Source organism: Stenella coeruleoalba, assembly GCF_951394435.1.
Source record: "Stenella coeruleoalba genome assembly, chromosome: 3".
Taxonomy (NCBI): domain Eukaryota; kingdom Metazoa; phylum Chordata; class Mammalia; order Artiodactyla; family Delphinidae; genus Stenella; species Stenella coeruleoalba.
This window is the reverse complement of record NC_137148.1, coordinates 61,525,121-61,541,953: the sequence shown is the minus strand read 5'-3', so window position 1 is coordinate 61,541,953 and position 16,833 is coordinate 61,525,121. Positions and strand designations below refer to the sequence as shown.

General features: G+C 33.6%; 1 protein-coding gene across 5 annotated transcripts in view; it reads left to right on the top strand.

Annotated features, from left to right (window-relative positions):
- The window catches only part of AP3B1 (adaptor related protein complex 3 subunit beta 1), a 274,658-nt gene that overhangs the window by 110,917 nt on the left and 146,908 nt on the right, over window positions 1-16,833 (top strand). For all 5 annotated transcript variants that reach the window (XM_079916789.1, XM_079916785.1, XM_079916787.1 and 2 more), the window contains exons 8-12: window positions 7,659-7,814; window positions 11,371-11,468; window positions 12,993-13,047; window positions 13,134-13,205; window positions 15,205-15,267. In XM_079916789.1, the coding sequence (XP_079772915.1) occupies window positions 7,659-7,814; window positions 11,371-11,468; window positions 12,993-13,047; window positions 13,134-13,205; window positions 15,205-15,267 (444 nt within the window). The remainder of the gene's footprint in view (window positions 1-7,658; window positions 7,815-11,370; window positions 11,469-12,992; window positions 13,048-13,133; window positions 13,206-15,204; window positions 15,268-16,833) is intronic.

The following is a 16,833-nucleotide window of genomic DNA, read 5'->3' as shown; positions in this document are numbered from 1 at the left end:
TAGATTTGACATGATTGAAAGGTGGGCTTTAATTTTATCATCTTTACTCTCTAGGATATAGACTCTCAGGATTTTAAACCAAAGACTAGGGAGAGTTAGGAGTCTTGGTTTTGGTGGATCCTGACCTCCAACTTTTGCTTCTGTAATTTTTGTGAATCTGCTAAAAGCTCTTTAGGCCTCTTGGCTTTTTGCTATGTAGTAACAGTGATTTGGGGGAAAAAACAATTCCTAAGGTCGGTCAGATTTCTTGGTTTACTACTTCTTCTGGATCTTGCCTGCATAATTCATCACTGTTCTTTTAACTTTTCAGTGCCTTCAAACAGGTGTGTTTCATTTTTCTTCCCTAGCTCGCTATAAGGGTTATTCCAATTTGCTTATTTCTAGAAGCAGAACTCTGTAATCCTGTATTACGTGTTTTTAAAAAGTAGTCTTTCAAGTCTTACTTCTTTTTTTTTTTAATTTATGTATGTATGTATTTATTTATTTTTGGCTGCGTTGGGTCTTTGTTGCTGTGCGCAGGCATTTTGTAGTTGCGCCGAGCGGGGGCTACTCTTCATTGCGGTGCACGTGCTTCTCACTGCGGTGGCTTCTCTTGTTGCGGGGCATGGGCTCTAGGCGTGCAGCCTTCAGTAGTTGTGGCTGGAGGGCTCTAGAGCGCAGGCTCAGTAGTTGTGGTGCACAGACTCAGTTGCTCCGCGGCATGTGGGATCTTCCTGGACCAGGGCTCGAACCTGTGTCTCCTGCATTTGCAGGCGGATTCTTAACCACTGCGCCACCAGGGAAGCCCCCTCAAGTCTTACTTTTAATGACATTGTGTCATTGGAGTTTGTGACTTCTTTTAAGCATCTATAACTGGTATTGATTAAAGTTGTTTCAGTGTAATGAGTTCCTCAGACAGTACATTTTGGTTCAAAATGAAGCAGTTGTACAAAAGCCTCATGATATTTTTGTAAATTCTCAAATATGAGGCAGTTTCTTTCCTGAGGGATAACTTTAGGGGGACATTTTTCTTCATATTTGGCATCTAGGGATATTTGATTTACGGTGAGGTAATAGTTTCTAGAAAAAATTTAATAATAAAAGCAATCGTAATAGCTACTATATGAGTGTTTAATATGCACTAGGCACTAAGGGCTTATATAACCTTCACTAAACTAATCAATCTTTATGAACACTTTCATGATATAGTTACTGCTTTTATTCCATTTTACAAATGAGTAAATTAAGACAAGGGGAGGTCAAGTAATTTAACATGGTCATAGAGGCAACACCGATACTGAACTGGCATGACCTAGTATTACCCATTCTGGCTGTTTGCATCCAGCTTCCATTCTGTTTTGGCCAATGTCTGTTCCTGTCGGTTGAAAACCTGAGAAAATAGCTAGCAGTGACACAGATTCAGATATAAAGTTATTGGAGATTGGCTCCCATCCTGTGTGGAAGCCTCATCTCTTTTGTTTCATTAACCTCATGAAAACATCAGTCCTTAAATTTTTTTCCTTTTAATTCAAACTAAAGGAATTATGCTGTTGGTGTATATATACAGTTAGTAATTAGCAGCCAGATCTAAAAAGCCATGCCATGATGTTCTCATAGCAATAGAACCAAATTGAAATTTCATAAAAAGTATAAGAGAAAGTTTCTTTTGAGGGGAATATACTTTGAAATAATAATTGATATCAATAATTATTTTAGGTATTAAGCAACATGTTCTTCGTGTTTGTTATCCAATAATCCTGTTGTTAAAACTTTGTACTGTTTCAAAGAATCCCTTTCATTTTAGTAAATTATACTAATTTATTTAATGTTAAATGTTAAGAATTAATTTACAGATCTTTAATAAAACATATCATGAAGCATTAATCTGTAGAAGTTTTACTTAATAGCTTTGTAAAATCTTTGGATGTGGGAAAGATACTAATGAAAAAAAATACTCCTTTATAATCTTTTTTACTATAATTACTACCATAATCCTAAATACTTGTACAGTAAAATAAACAATACAAATATTTATTAAAATAATGTAATTGAACTTTAATAAAGTGTTAGAGAAGGAGAACTGGAAAGTGCTGTGTTAATACAGCCGTTTCATCATATACCAGTTTTAGGTATATTTTGAACATTTGTTTGATTAACATTCAGTAAAGATTATAGGTGAATGCTTATGCTTAAAGAATGAGATTATTTGTGTATCATTTTATTGGTTTATTAATGCACTTAATAGAATGAGTTTAGTCTGAAACTCCATAAAGGAGAAAGACCCTCAAGTCTGGCCTTGATAGAAAAGCATGTCTCAGTTATAGTCCTTTTTTTTTTTTTTTTTTTTTTTAAGCACTAAGCGACAAGTAATTTGTTTTGAATTGTGTATTCAGAGAAGATGATAAATGTTATAATTTATAGTTTACTTTTAAATATGGGTATTACTTTTAAAGTGCCTTTTGTTTTCAAAACATAAATTTGGTGAGTTTCTTTTGTTTGGAGAATTTCTTAAGATTTTGTTTTTATTGTGGATTTAAAAAACACTCAGATAATATTATGCTTACTTCTAAGAAAACTAAAGGTCATATTTTTTGATAAAAAGTATTTTCAGTGATATTTAAGCAAAGATTGTATCCTAACTGTAAGCACTTAACAAGGAAAACATAATTCATTAAGTGATATTAACCTATAACAATTTAAATAATTTATTTTATTGTTATCTAACAATAAATATATGCAAATTTCTTTCAAGTGATTTACTGATTTTTTCTCCTTAATTTTATTTAATTAAATGTTCTCTTTTAAGATAACAGTAGATTCACATGCAGTTTTAAGAAATAATATAGAGAGATCTGGTGTAACCTTTATTCATTTTCCTCCAGTGGTGACATCTTGCAAAACTATAGTAAGGTATTCCAACCTTGATATTGACGTTGATACAATCATGATTCAGAACATTTCTATCACAAGTATCCTTCATGTTACCATTTTATAGTTAAACCCGTTTTCTTCCCTGTGCTTAACCCTGCTCCCCCTTAACCCCTGGTAACCACTAATTTCTTCTCCATCTCTATAATTTTGTCATTTCAAGAATGCTATATAAATGGAATCATACAGTATGTAACCTTTTAGGATTAATTTTGCTCTCTCAAGTTCAGTGTACTTCTCTGGAGATTAATCAGCATTGTGTGTATCAGTCGTTTGTTTCTTTTTATTTCTGAATGGTATTCCATGGCATAGATGTTTAACCATTTGCTTAACCAATTGTTTAACCATTCATCCATTGAAGGACATCTGTGTTGTTTCCATTTTGGCTAATAGGAATAACACTGCTATGAATATTTTGTGTAGAGATCTTTGTGAGAATTTCCACTTCCCCATGATAAATATCCAAGAGTGCAATTTTTGGGTTGTATGGTGAATACAGGTCTAGTTCTGTAAGAGACTGACAACCTGCCGGAATGACTGTAACCTTTTACATTCACCACCAGCATATGAGTGATCCTTTTCCTGGACTTCCTTACTATCATTTGGTGGTGTCATTATTTTTAAGTTTAATTTTAGATGAGAGCCATTCTGATATGTATGCCATAACAAAACCACCGTGCTGTGGTTTTAATTTGCATTTCCCTATTAGCTAATGAAGTTGATTATCTTTTCATGTGCTTTGTTTGCCATTTGTATATCTCCTTTAATCGTTTATTGATGTCTGTATTAGTTTGCTAGAGCTGCCATAACAAAATACCACAGGCTGGTTAAATAAACAGAAATTTATTTCTCATAGTTTCTCACAATTCCTCCAGGAGGCTAGAAGTGCAAGGTCAAGGTGTTAGCAGGTTTGGTTTCTCCCAAGGCTCCTCTCCTTGGCTTGCAGATGGCTGCCTTCTTGCTGTGTTCTCATATGCCTTTCTCTCTTCTTATAAGGATGCCAGTTGTATTGGATTAGGGAACCACTGATATAATCTGATTTAACCTTGAAGGTCCCAACTTTAGCATATGGTCGCATTGAGGCTTCAACATGTGAATTTTAGGGGATACACAGTTCAGTCCGTAAGAATATCTTTTGCCCTTTTTTAAACTGAATTGTTTTTTTAAATGTTGAGTTTTGGGAGTGGTCTTTATATTCTAGATACTAGCCCCTTGTTTCATATGTAGTTGCATATATTTTCTGCCAATGTGTAATTTGTTTTTTTCTTCCTCTTAAGAGGTTTTTTTTTTTTAATGGAACAGGAGTTTTTAATTTTGATGAAATCCAATTTATCAGTGTTCTCTTTTACGGGCTGTGCTTTTGTTGTCAACCCTAAGAACTCTGTACCTAGCTATGTAAATGTTTTTTTAAAAAAATGCTATGCCATGTTGAAGGAAAAATGATTAGAGATCACAAATTATAATTTTTTTTTGCTGGGGGAAATTGTTAATTATAAAAAGAAGGTTCACTTTGAAGAATAGGGGCAGATCAGTCATGAACAAAATAAACACTTGGGAGATAATCCTTCATGCGTTTTTCTCATTTTTTCTGCTCTTCTGTGTAATGGCATAGATAGGTTTTGTTCTGGACTATCTTTTAAGGATGTTTGTTTAGCAGGCAGCCTTAGAAAAGAGAGATACTCCCAGACAGGATTGTCTTGACTGGTAGTATCATCATCTGCTTTGTCATCCAGGCTGGGAATGGGGGCATCCTTGTTAAGTGCCCCCATGTTGTTCTTCACGTTCACTCACTGCATCCTGTTGACTTCAGCTTCTAAGTAGTTCTTAAATCTATCCTGCATTTTCATCCTTGTCACTGACACTCCCTGATCCATTACCTCATCCTCTCAAGTGTCCTTTCTGTAATGCTGCTTTCCAGATCTTTTTCTTCATCTCTTTAGTTTTCAGAAGTTTGACTTATATGTCTTGTTTTGTATTTCTTTGGGTTTATCCTGTTTAGGATTTACTCACTTTATTCCATCTGTACTTTTAGGTCTTTTGCCAAATTTAGGAATTTTTCAGCCATTATTTCTTGGAGTACTCTTTAAGCCCCACCCACCATCTGAATCTTTCCAGGGTTCAGATGATAGGATATTTTAGCTGTTTTGTTATAGTTCCACAGGTCCCTGAAGTTCTTTTTTTTTTCCCCCTTATCTTTGTCCTCCGTGTATTTTTTTTTTTAACTTTTATTGGACTATAGGGGATGGGTTGGGAAATATCTCTGCAAGTTATGCCCTACTAGGGAAATGTCCATTCTAATTTTCCTGGGACAGCTTTCGGAGCTTTTTCTTTTTCTTGGAGCTGCTGCTCCTGCTGGCAGCAGCCTCTTCAGGTCCACTGCTGAGTGGCTCCTCCTTGGAAGAGAATTTCCTCTATTTCTTGGGGACCGTCTTGTTTCCTGACTCTTCAGGGTCACTAACTGGTTCCCTCTCTGGGGAAAGATTTATTCCTCTCGGTAAGACTTCCACTGCCAGCTGTCTCTTCAAGATCACTACTAACCAGCTCCTCCATGGAAAAAGATTTCTTTTTTGGGGGTTTGGAGAGGAGACAGATGGGTCTCCATTCCATTCTCCATTTTTCTCTTTTGTTCAGATTGGGTAATTTCTGTTGTTCTGTGTTCTAATTCACTGATGGTTTCCTGGTCCTCTCAGTACTGCTTTTGATCCCATTTATTGTTTAATTTTGGTTCCTGTATTTTTCAGTTGTAACCTTTCTTGTTGGTCTTTCTTTATAGCTTCTATTTCTTTGTTTAGATTTTATAATTCTTTTCTAAGGCATTCTGGTTTTCATTTGTTTCAAGGATGTTCCTAGTTGCTCACTGAAACATTTTTATGATGGTTGCTTTAAAATCTTTAATAGATAACTCTAATATCCCTATCATCTTAGTGTTGTCATCTACTGTTTATCTCTTTTCATCCAGTTTGGGATCTACCTGGCTCTTGGAATGGTGAGTGATTTTTTTTTTTCCCCCCAAACCTTGGATATTATGAGATTATGGATCTTATTCAAGCCTTCAGTTTTAGCTTGGTTTGTTTGACACCATTCCCGCAGAGAAGGGTGGGGTGCATGCCACCTCATTACTGCCAGGTCATGGTAGAAATCCTGGTTCCCCACTCAGCCTCCATTGATATCTCAGGTAGATTGTTCTCATTATTACTGTGGGTGAATGCGGGATCTGGCTCCCCACTATTATTCCCCTGATAGCTTTCTGGTTGGGAGGTATAGAAGTGCCTCATTACTGTTCCACATGTGTCTTCCACTGACACCACAGAGTGGTGTGTCCTTGTTACCACTGGCTGGTGATGTTTCAAGTCCTGAGAGAAGTGTCCACTAAGCATCCTCTTGTACTAGCCCAGTGGGGAGGGATAAAGTTACCTCAACTGATAGGTAGGCTTGGATGTCCAAGCTCCCTGCTTGGTCTCCCCACCATGGAAGTGCCTCATTAACTGGTGGGGATTAAAGTCTCAGTTCCATCTTGGCCTTTTCTGATACCACCCCAGTGGGAAAGTCGGGGCTCTTATTACATCCTGGGGGGAGGGGTGGAAATCTAGGCTCTCCATGTCAGCTTTTGCTGGTGGGGTTAGGGGTAAGGTCATGTTTTTTTTCTCTAGTGTTGGCTGCACTAGAGCAGTTATTTTCTTAAAAAGTTTTCTGTCTTGCTAGACTTGCCATTTCCCTTTCTTGGTCCTTTGGCTACAGAGAACAGGCTTTTGGAGGGTTTGTTTCATGTATACTTGTTGGTTTTCTGTGTTACGCACTTCTCTTCCACCCAGTCTTTGATATATGAGGTAAAAATGAAAATCCAGGGAACTCACTGTTGTGTCATTCTTTGGATCCTGAGATCCCTATCCAGTCTTTCTTCATCTCTGTCTTTTCTTTTTTATATTTGTTTTATACGTAATGTCTTGGGTTTCTAGTTATACTTAGCAAGAGGAATAGGAAAAAGTATATCTATTCCATCTTCCCAGAAGTGGAAAGTATGTTTCAAGTACTTGGTAACAGAAATTACCTCTAAATGGTAGTTGCATTGGATCTACTTAAATATTATTGTCTTTGTGTGCTTTTTTCATTTGTTTGTTTATTTATTTTTAGGACTAAATACCTATAAGCCTGATTTTATTGACAGAGATAATAAAGAATTCAAATGAAAAGTACAAAACAAAAACATAGAGTCAACTCTCAGGGATACACATAAATCTCTAGCTGAGTCTTGACAACACAGGGATCTGCTTAATTACCAATTTTTAACCTGTCAAACTTTATTAATGATTTCTTTTATGTGTGTTGCAGTCCAAACAATTTTCTTCTTTCTTCTGACCCTTTGATTCAGTTACAGAGTGACTGATAATTTATGGAAACAGTTTTCAGGTTTTGGGTAGTCTCATATCCTCGGCTTTGTTAGAATTTAATGGTTAGGTTTTCCCTTTGGGCAGCTGTGGGTATTTCTATGGTAATTTAATATTTTCAGAGGTTTACTGTATAATATAAAAGTATTATCTATTGCACTAAAAGACAGTTACTGTGTCATAAAATATGAGAAAAAGCAAGGCCTTTCTTCCATATAGGTAACATAATAATTTTAAATTGCCTCAACAGTAATATTCTATAGTAAAATATCATTATTGTAAGTGTTTTTAAAAAAGTTTTCTTTGTGTAATATTTGGGCTGTCCCAGGTCTGAACTAATCTTGGGATTGGATTTCTTTCCTGTAGGCTGATGGTCTAGAGGACAATGAAAAGGATTTCTATGATTCTGATGAGGAACAGAAGGAAAAGACTGACAAAGGGAAGAAGCCATATACTATGGATCCAGACCATAGACTTTTAATTCGGAATACAAAGCCTTTGCTTCAGAGCAGGAATGCAGCGGTATGTAAAAACCACTATAAGAAATAATTCACAGATTTTTTAAAACAGTGGTTAAAAATATGTAAGTTTAGTAAATAAGTCTTTATTTTTGAGTGTGCTAATGGAGCGTTTGTTGGTTTTTTTGTTTATATACTAAAAAGCAGGTTTTAATAGGATTACTTGGTTTGGTAGCTGTATGCCTACTGGACTTCATTTCCTTTTTGTGGTTTTGTTGATTGGTTTCCTAAGATATAAGTTCAAGATGTTTACCAGTTGATTGGAGGACTGTGTATATTTCTTTACTACTGGATTGTTGTTGTGAGTACTTAATCTGGTATCAGTCCATAATATTTGTATTTACCTGATAAGAGTTTTGAAGAGACTAACATATAGTAAAAGCACCTAGCATAATGCCTCAATTAAAAATTTTAGCTGGTAGGAATAACTAACAATCATCCTTACTTGGGTCCTAAGTTTGTTGTTGTTGTTTACATCTTTTTATTTTAAATAACCCTTTTATTTTAGAAGAATACATGTGCACAGTAGAAAATTAGAAAATACAGACTAGCAAAATTTAATAAAATTAAACCATTACATTCCCATCACTCAGGAATCACTGTTATAATATCTTAATGCAGTTTTTTCCAGATTTTTTTCTGCATAAATGTACCTATTTCACATGTATGTATGTCTATACATATATATATTTTTAAAACCAAGATGAAAATCATAGTACACATAGTATTTTTTAACGTGTTTTTTTTTCTAGTCAGTTCTCTATTTCTATTTCAGTAAAATTTCATCTCATTTAATACCAATTTGTCTTAAGTTCTTTTATAACTCGTTCATCTAAACCAGTTGCGCTGCATTGGGTCTGGTTGTTACATCTTTTAAACCTCTCAAGTCTTGCAGAATGTTCCCCTGGATTTGTCTGGTTGCTTCCTTTTCTATATCCTGTGTTTCCTGTTAACTGGAAGTTTTATGTAAGGCTTGATGAATTCAAATTCAACATTTTCTTAAACTTCTTTCAATTAAAAAAAATTCTTAATGAATCGTTCTGTTCAAGTAGTAAAAACTTTGAAAATGAGAGTTTCCTTTGTTTTCTGATGCTTGAGAATTTGGTCCCTAGAGCTTTGTATATCTATCTTAGGAAGTTTTTATCTAATACCTAGTACTTAGTTTCTAAATCATGATTAAGTATTGTGTACAATAATAACACATATGTTATTTTATTAATGTTGTAAAATATGCTTATATTTTAGTACACTCTTGCTTGACCTGGTGGTACTTAAGTACTGTAACTTGCCACCTAAAACTACTTTATAATTGACTCACTGTTAATTTAACTTTGTCTTGGAAATTGGTTTTATAGTTCAAATACTCACTGATGAAAAATGTTCTTGAATAGTGAAACAAATAGAGGTAGTTTGTACTTTTTGAACCAGTATGTTTTGGTTCCCCGCTTGTTTGATTGTGTACCAAATAGAGGTAGTTTATTTTTTGTTCCAATACCTTTTAGTATCCTGCTTATTTGATGATGCTAAATATATATAAAGGTTGACTTTTGAAGAATTGTGAATAGAGGTTCTTTTTTTAAGCCTTATTCTCAACTTGCAAGAGAGACTTTGAGAATTTGTTCAGGAAACTTAGTCTGTCAGTGCTGTGTAGATTGAATTGGCGATAAGAGATACTGGAAGCACTGTTGGGAGGCTATTTGGACAGTCTAGGTAAGGTGATAGAGGAGCAATGGTTAGAAATAGAAAAGTTCTTATAGGATGTACTTTCTTATGAACGTACATAATGTAACTGCTGAAGGCCTATGAGTATATTTTTAGTTGTTTTGGAGTTTGGAGTTATGGGAGCTTCCCTCATGGCTTTTACAAATTAGACTATAAATGTCAAATTTGGGGTATTGAAGAGATTTAAAAACTGTTAGATTTGTAAATATTGGGGAAAAGAAGATCCTTTATCCCTTTTGTGTTTGGGAGTGCCCTAATTAATGTATCAGAACAGATGACATACTAAGTGGAATCTAGAATCTTAAAAACATTGACACATATAGAAAGTACAGTTTATTAAGCTTCAGCTTTCTCTTCTATCATATGCTAATACTTATTAGCCACCTGTATGCTTTAATATTTTAAAAAAATGACTGTCACCTATTTGTAGATTAAGTCAATCATTAATTGAGTTTTTCTTAATAAGATTTTAAATTCAGAAGTTTGTTGTATAATTAAAGTGTATTTGTAGATCACAGGTGAAGAAATAAGATATCCTTAAACTCCTCAAATCCCCAAGTAATGTCTGAAAGCTGTAAATCAGTCATCTAAAAAAATGTACACAAAAATACCATACAGCAGTAACTTGAGGATCCTGTAACTGTATTTTTTTAAAATGTTTCTTAGTTTTAGAAGAAACTCTTTTTGTTTCGAGCACCCTCAGGTACTATATACTCTTTAGGCATATGTAAAACTCCTGCCATATTTTATTAGAACTTTATAGTTCAAGCAGAAGTAAAGTAGTATTAATATATCTTCCTAACCAAAGGTGGTAAGATGATTAATTTCTGTAGCTCTCTATCTGCAGTTGCCACACGCTGAACTGGATACTTTCAGCAAGTGGGAGGTCTGGACTTTTGATCTCTGGATCTAAGTGTAGAGACATGTAGGGGAAACATAGTACTCTTATATTTTATGACAGAGAAATTCTGATTACCCCTATAATAGCTTTGAACCAAAGACTATTTTTAAGGTTCTGCATTTTGAAAAGCAAGATCATTTCAAATGCTGCTGTTTTAGAGGAATTGTTTTAATAGAGTCCCCTTAATTAAAACTTAAATATACTGACCTTTTTTGGTTTTAAAAATTTTAACCTACTTACTGCTGTTATCTTTAAGTGTCTGGTTTCATTCCGTCTCGGAGCAGCAGCAGCACTAGGAAGAGTATGGCATTTGGAGTGTGTGTTGAGCCTTGCCGTACTGGCTGTCAGACTTTGGGTAGTTTGTTTAACATTCATTTTCTTTTCTGAGGATTTATTGGCTTCCTAGGGCTGCCGTAACAAATTACCAAAAACTGAGTGGATTAAAACAATAGAAATGTATTCTCTCACATTTCAGGAGGCCAGAAGTCTAAAACTCAAGTTGTCGACAGGATTGGTTCCTCCTGGAGGCTCTAGGGAGAAATTAGCTTCTGGTGGTTGCCAGCAATCTTTGGCATTACTTGACTTACATGCCTCAGTGCAGTCTCTGCCTCCATCTTCATACTGCCTCTTCTCTGTGTGTCCTTTTCTGTCTCTGATAAGGACACTCACATTGGATTTAGGGCCCCCCAATCAAGTATGATCTCACCTTGGTCATTGCCTCAATAATATCTGCAAAGACTTTATTTCCACATAAAGTCACATTCTGAGGGTAGATACTCTTAGGGGAACACTTCAACCTGCTGCATAGGGTAACAACATATTCATCTTATTTCACAGCAATTTTGTAGGAGTTAAAGGGAATAATATGTAAGAATATACTTCGAAACTGTAGTATGAAACTGTTATAGTTCTTATTGTTCTCTGCTTTACTTTTTAGGTGGTTATGGCAGTTGCTCAGCTGTATTGGCACATAGCACCAAAATCGGAAGCTGGCATTATTTCTAAATCACTAGTGCGTTTACTTCGTAGCAATAGGTAGGACATGATTTTTTATGTGTTTTCTTTTGTATTACTTTAAAAGTAATGTTTGAACAAATAAAATGTGTCTCTTAGGCATTTAACATGCAGCTCTGACTGTATTTTATCAATGAGATTTCATACTTAAGGGGATTATTATAAAAGCCTTTAGATTACTGATCTCAAAGTTAATGCTAAATATTGAAGGTTTTTTTAACCTCAAGCCCAAAGAAGTTGAAAGTATTTTTTTGGCATATAGTATATACTGTTACCAGTAGCCTAGTATTAGTGTTTGATATTTCTAGGTGTGACAATAATAATGTTTGGGAGTTCTATTAAGTCTGGAATCACTGAAAAACTATATTAAATGTATTATCAGATTGACTTAGTGTAATTATACATGACTTTATATAAAGCAATACATATGCTGAATTATGTAGTTTATGACAGAATTACTGCTCCCTGTAAAGTTACAATATTTAATTACTATAGTTTGTTCTATTTAAGAAAAGAGCTATGTTCTTAATAGCTACTTATTTTAAAGAAATGCATACTCTTTTCATTTCCTGGAGACAGGTAGGTAGGTAGTAGGTAGGTAGGTAGATAGATAGATAGATAGCAGAATACTTTTCTCTTTAATTTTACCTCTCTATAATTCTGCAGTTCAGGTCAACAATTCAGAAAACTTTGAGTTCCTGTGGCGTATACTTTCAGTGTTTAAAAAGATTTTGCCATTTGTTTTGTTTTCTATATTTAAGAATACTATTGTTCAAGCTATTTATCTTACCCTGGATATTTTGCAGTAATTAGTTATTTTAAATGTAAAAAATTTTTCCATTGAGCACTTATGCTATTGGAGTTGGGAGGAGAAAGATAAATATTTATTTTCATCCATACTCAAACTTAGTGCCACAACTTTAGCCCTAGTTTGGCTTTTGCCATTCTTTAGTAAGATACTATTTCCTTTGTCTTTATACGTAGTCGTTCTTTCCCTTTTAACAGCTCAATAATTTTTGTTTTCCATTGCTGGTTCAAAGAAGGATCTGGAATGCATCTTTCACATGAAGCATTATACCAGATTCAGTTCCATGTTCATTTCTTAGATAATTGGATGTAAAATAACATGGTTTTTTAAAAAATATCTTTCACTCTGGGCAGAATTGAGTCACATGGTGAGCCTTCCAATGAAGAGTTTGTATTAACACTGTGGTCATGTTTGTTCCATTAGCCCTAAGAATACTTTCTTTGCACGTGTTCAGAGCAGCTACTGTATTGACTCTATATCTTAGGAATACAGTATTATAAAACTTGTTTTAACTCTTCCTCGTGATGAATCAAATCTAATTTAATAGTTTATAGGGAAAATGTATTTTTAAAAGAAGGCATAAATATCTAAGATTTATTAATAACTTTTCAATATTATATTTAAGAGTTCCACTCAGTATGAGTCTTATTGCTGATTTTTCTTTCTTTAATGTACTGTTTACTTAAAGATATTTCATTGGAGAATATACACAGTGAAAATTCTCCTTTAATTTCTAGGGAGGTGCAGTATATTGTCCTACAGAATATAGCAACTATGTCAATTCAAAGAAAGGTATGTACATTGTGAACACAAAATTCAAGAGAGAAATGAATACATTGTACCTTAAATGTATTTATATATTTATTTTTGTAATCTAGGGTATGTTTGAACCTTATCTGAAGAGTTTTTATGTTAGGTCAACCGATCCAACTATGATCAAGATACTGAAGGTATGCATGCTCTTATTTTTCAGATACTCTAATGCATGTTTACTTTGACGCTATTGCTGTAACTTTTGGTTTAGCATCTGTAAAATGGAGACCTGTGGTTTTTTTTTAAAATAGACATTGAGGGATTTTCTTTATGCTTTTTAAACTACATTATTTTATACTAATTACTGTGCTACATTCTAATAATACAAAGTTAAGACATGCTACCTATACCTTGAATAACTCACAGTATGTGAAGGAGACAGACATGGAAACAGATAATTTCAGCACTATGTGTTTTAAGTGATAAAGAGGTTTGAATTGAGTGTTGTGGAAAAAGAGAAAGATGGGGCCAATTCTCTGGGATATTTAGAAAAGACTGGTGGAAAAGATGATGTTTGATTGGATCTAAAAAGAATAACATGATTTCGTCAATTTTTTTGTTGTTGGTAGGTAAGTTGATTGGGAGGTTGTAGCATTGGGTATAGGAGAAGGGCACATTTTATGCTAACACAAGGGATTATGAAAGAGTGTTGTGTTCAGGGAATGATAACTACAGTATAGAATATAGTTATGGGTATAAAGTTATAATGATTAAAACAGTGTGATATTTAGATAGAAAAATAAGTGGAATAGAAAATGAAGCCTGGAAACAGATCTCTGCCTATCAAAATGTACCATATAACAGAGGAGACATTGTAAACCAGTGAGGACTATTCATTAGTAGACTATTCAGTAAATATTGGAATGATTGGTTCTTCACATGGAAACTGAGTTTAATCACAAAAAAACAAAAAACGAAAAACTAAGACACACCCAAATTGAAGGATAAATTTACAAAATAATTGGTTCATAATCATCAAAAATGTCCACTTCGTGAAGGTCAAAAGAAAGATTGAGAAACTTTCAGATTGAAGGAGACTAAAGAGACAACTAAATACAATGTATGGTATGGATCTGGAGTCTTCTTTTATACATTGTTGAGATAATTAGTGAAATTTAAATGTAAGTTATTATTGCATAGATGTGATGTATCAGTGTTAATTTCCTGATTTCCTTGGTTGTATTGTGGTCTGTAAGACAGTGTCCTTGTTTGTAGAAAATATGTACAGATGTGTTTGGAGATGATGTGGTATCATTTTGATGACTCTGGACTCAAATGGTTCAGATAAAAACTGGTTTTTACCTTTTCTGTACATTAGAGATTGTTTTTTAAAATTGTACAAAAAATTAAAATGTTCTCATCAAAATAAAATGAAAAGTCAGTTCATAATCTAGGAGAAAATATTTCCAGTATATATATCTGAAAATTGACTACTCTCTGGAATATATAAAGAACTGCTACAATCTGTGCCTTTTAGTTGGAGCATTAGACCATTTACTTTTAATGTAATTATTGATATGAGTGTGTTTATGTCTACATCTTGTGTTTTGTTTGTCCCATCTGTTTCTGTTCCTTTTTTCCTTTTTGAAGCTTTCCTTCAGATTAATTGAATATTTTTTTATGAGTAAAAACTGAAAATTTTTAGCAAGCCTATTGGAGATGAGCTTTTAATTGCATATTTCTTGTAACTATAAATCTGGAAGAGAGAATTAAACTGTCTAAATATTTGAGATGGTAGGATGAAGAAAAACTAAATAAGGGAATAATTGGTATCTGGAATATAGAGGTATTACACGGAGGGCAAGTCGTTTTCTAACTTTATTTAATTAAAAGAAAAAGAAATAAAACTACCTTAAGTTGTTTAGGTTAATTAGATATAAATTATAAAGTTGGGACAAACAACTAAGGAAGACGTATGATTCTCTTTTTTGTAATTACTTTTAGGCACTATATAATTGTTCTGTTTGTAGGTGTAGGGAGACAAAGTTCACCTGAAGGGTATAATGCCTCCCATTTGTAATAGTGTAACTTTTTTTAAAAACAGAAATTACCTTTCTATTAAATGCATAACCTTTATTAAATTCATCCTTTTTATTTGTGTTTTAACCTGTGTACTTTCTCTTTTTTCTATCATAGCTTGAAATTTTGACAAACTTGGCAAATGAAGCCAACATATCAACTCTTCTTCGAGAATTTCAGGTTTGTGTACAGTGCTAATTATACAATAACTTCTAAAGCATCTGTTCAGTTTAAAGTAAGATATATATCTTTCTCAATTTAGATATGTGTAATTGTATAAATAAAACAGTGATTTGGGGCAAGATTGACAGCTAATAAATTTATAAATTTTCAAGAATAAACATTAACTACAAATCTAAAATTTAAGGGAAATGAAATGGTAGTCCCTTTCATGTTTTCATATCATAGAATTTGAGAGACTGGTTTATAACTCCTTGTTTGAAAATAAGTCACTGTAAGGATTCTATCTTTTTGTGCTGTCATCATCAGTAGTCCATGCTATACTCTCATGAAAATGGCTTCACTTCTTACATGGTTGTCCCTATTTGATTGGCCTACTACTGTTTTAGACATTGTCTTCTTAGCTTCATGTATAGCTCCAAAAAATTGGTTTAAAATTGGCCTCATCATGAGTTTTTAAATTGTTGTTAATGTTTTGTTTTGCTGTATTTTTTAAATCATGTGTGCTGATGGATGAGATGCTTCCCAGCTACACATCACCCCAAAATACTAAAAAGTTACTTCATGGATCTTATGCCCTTTATGATGAAAGGGTTAGCTCTGAAGACTTAGTGGTGGAGCACGGTAATAGAAAACCTCATATCAGTATTACGGGTTTTACATCTCATCAGCAGTTTTCTTAGCAAAAGTATACCACATGCTACACACTAATCACAGAATTTTTGTCAACTCCCAGCTTTTATAGATTTAACTGATTTTGTTGCCATAGTCATTCTGTATGCCTGCATTAAATTTCTTTTTAGCCATATAGACATTGTATTTCTTTTTAACTGTATGATCTTACACTTTTAACAGGAGTAGTAGAATATTATAACATATTCATGCTTTATAATTTTGTAACTGAATTACTATACTTTCATGCTATATATTTTTCTAGAAAAACTCCTTATAAAATTAGGATATCTGCTTATCTTATATTCACATACCAGAAAATATAGTATCTCAAGTTCTTATCTAATAATCTGTGGTATAGAACATTGCTTAAATTTGACTTTGTTTTAAAGTTTTTGTCTTTGTGTTTGCAGTTTTTGCTTTTCCTCTTATCATGTGTAATCTGTTTGGGTGTCCTTTTGCTGTCTGTTTTCTGCTTATGTCAGGGTTACTGGGGTTTTAGGGAAGGAATCTCAGGTAATTTTATGGCATTATTTACCTGTTTCAGGATATTGGTGATCTAGTCATTTCATTTAATATCAGGATGTTTAGTAAGGTCCACTGTTTAGTGAGACTTTTTAATATATTCTTTCTTCATGTATCCTTTTTTATCACTGTCTATATTTTACCTTATTTCTGTGTTTATGGGTTATGTTCATAGATGTGTACAGTTTATTCATAACTTTTTGAGAAAATAGAGAAATTTTCTAAAGACTCAGTTTTTTGTAACTGAGGAAATTAGGTAATCAACTGGGAAATGGTTTTAAATACAGTTGATCTTTCCTACATGGAACTAAGAGAGTTTAATTTGTTTAATTTATTTCCTCAGCATTTAATCGTGTTTTGGTACCATTT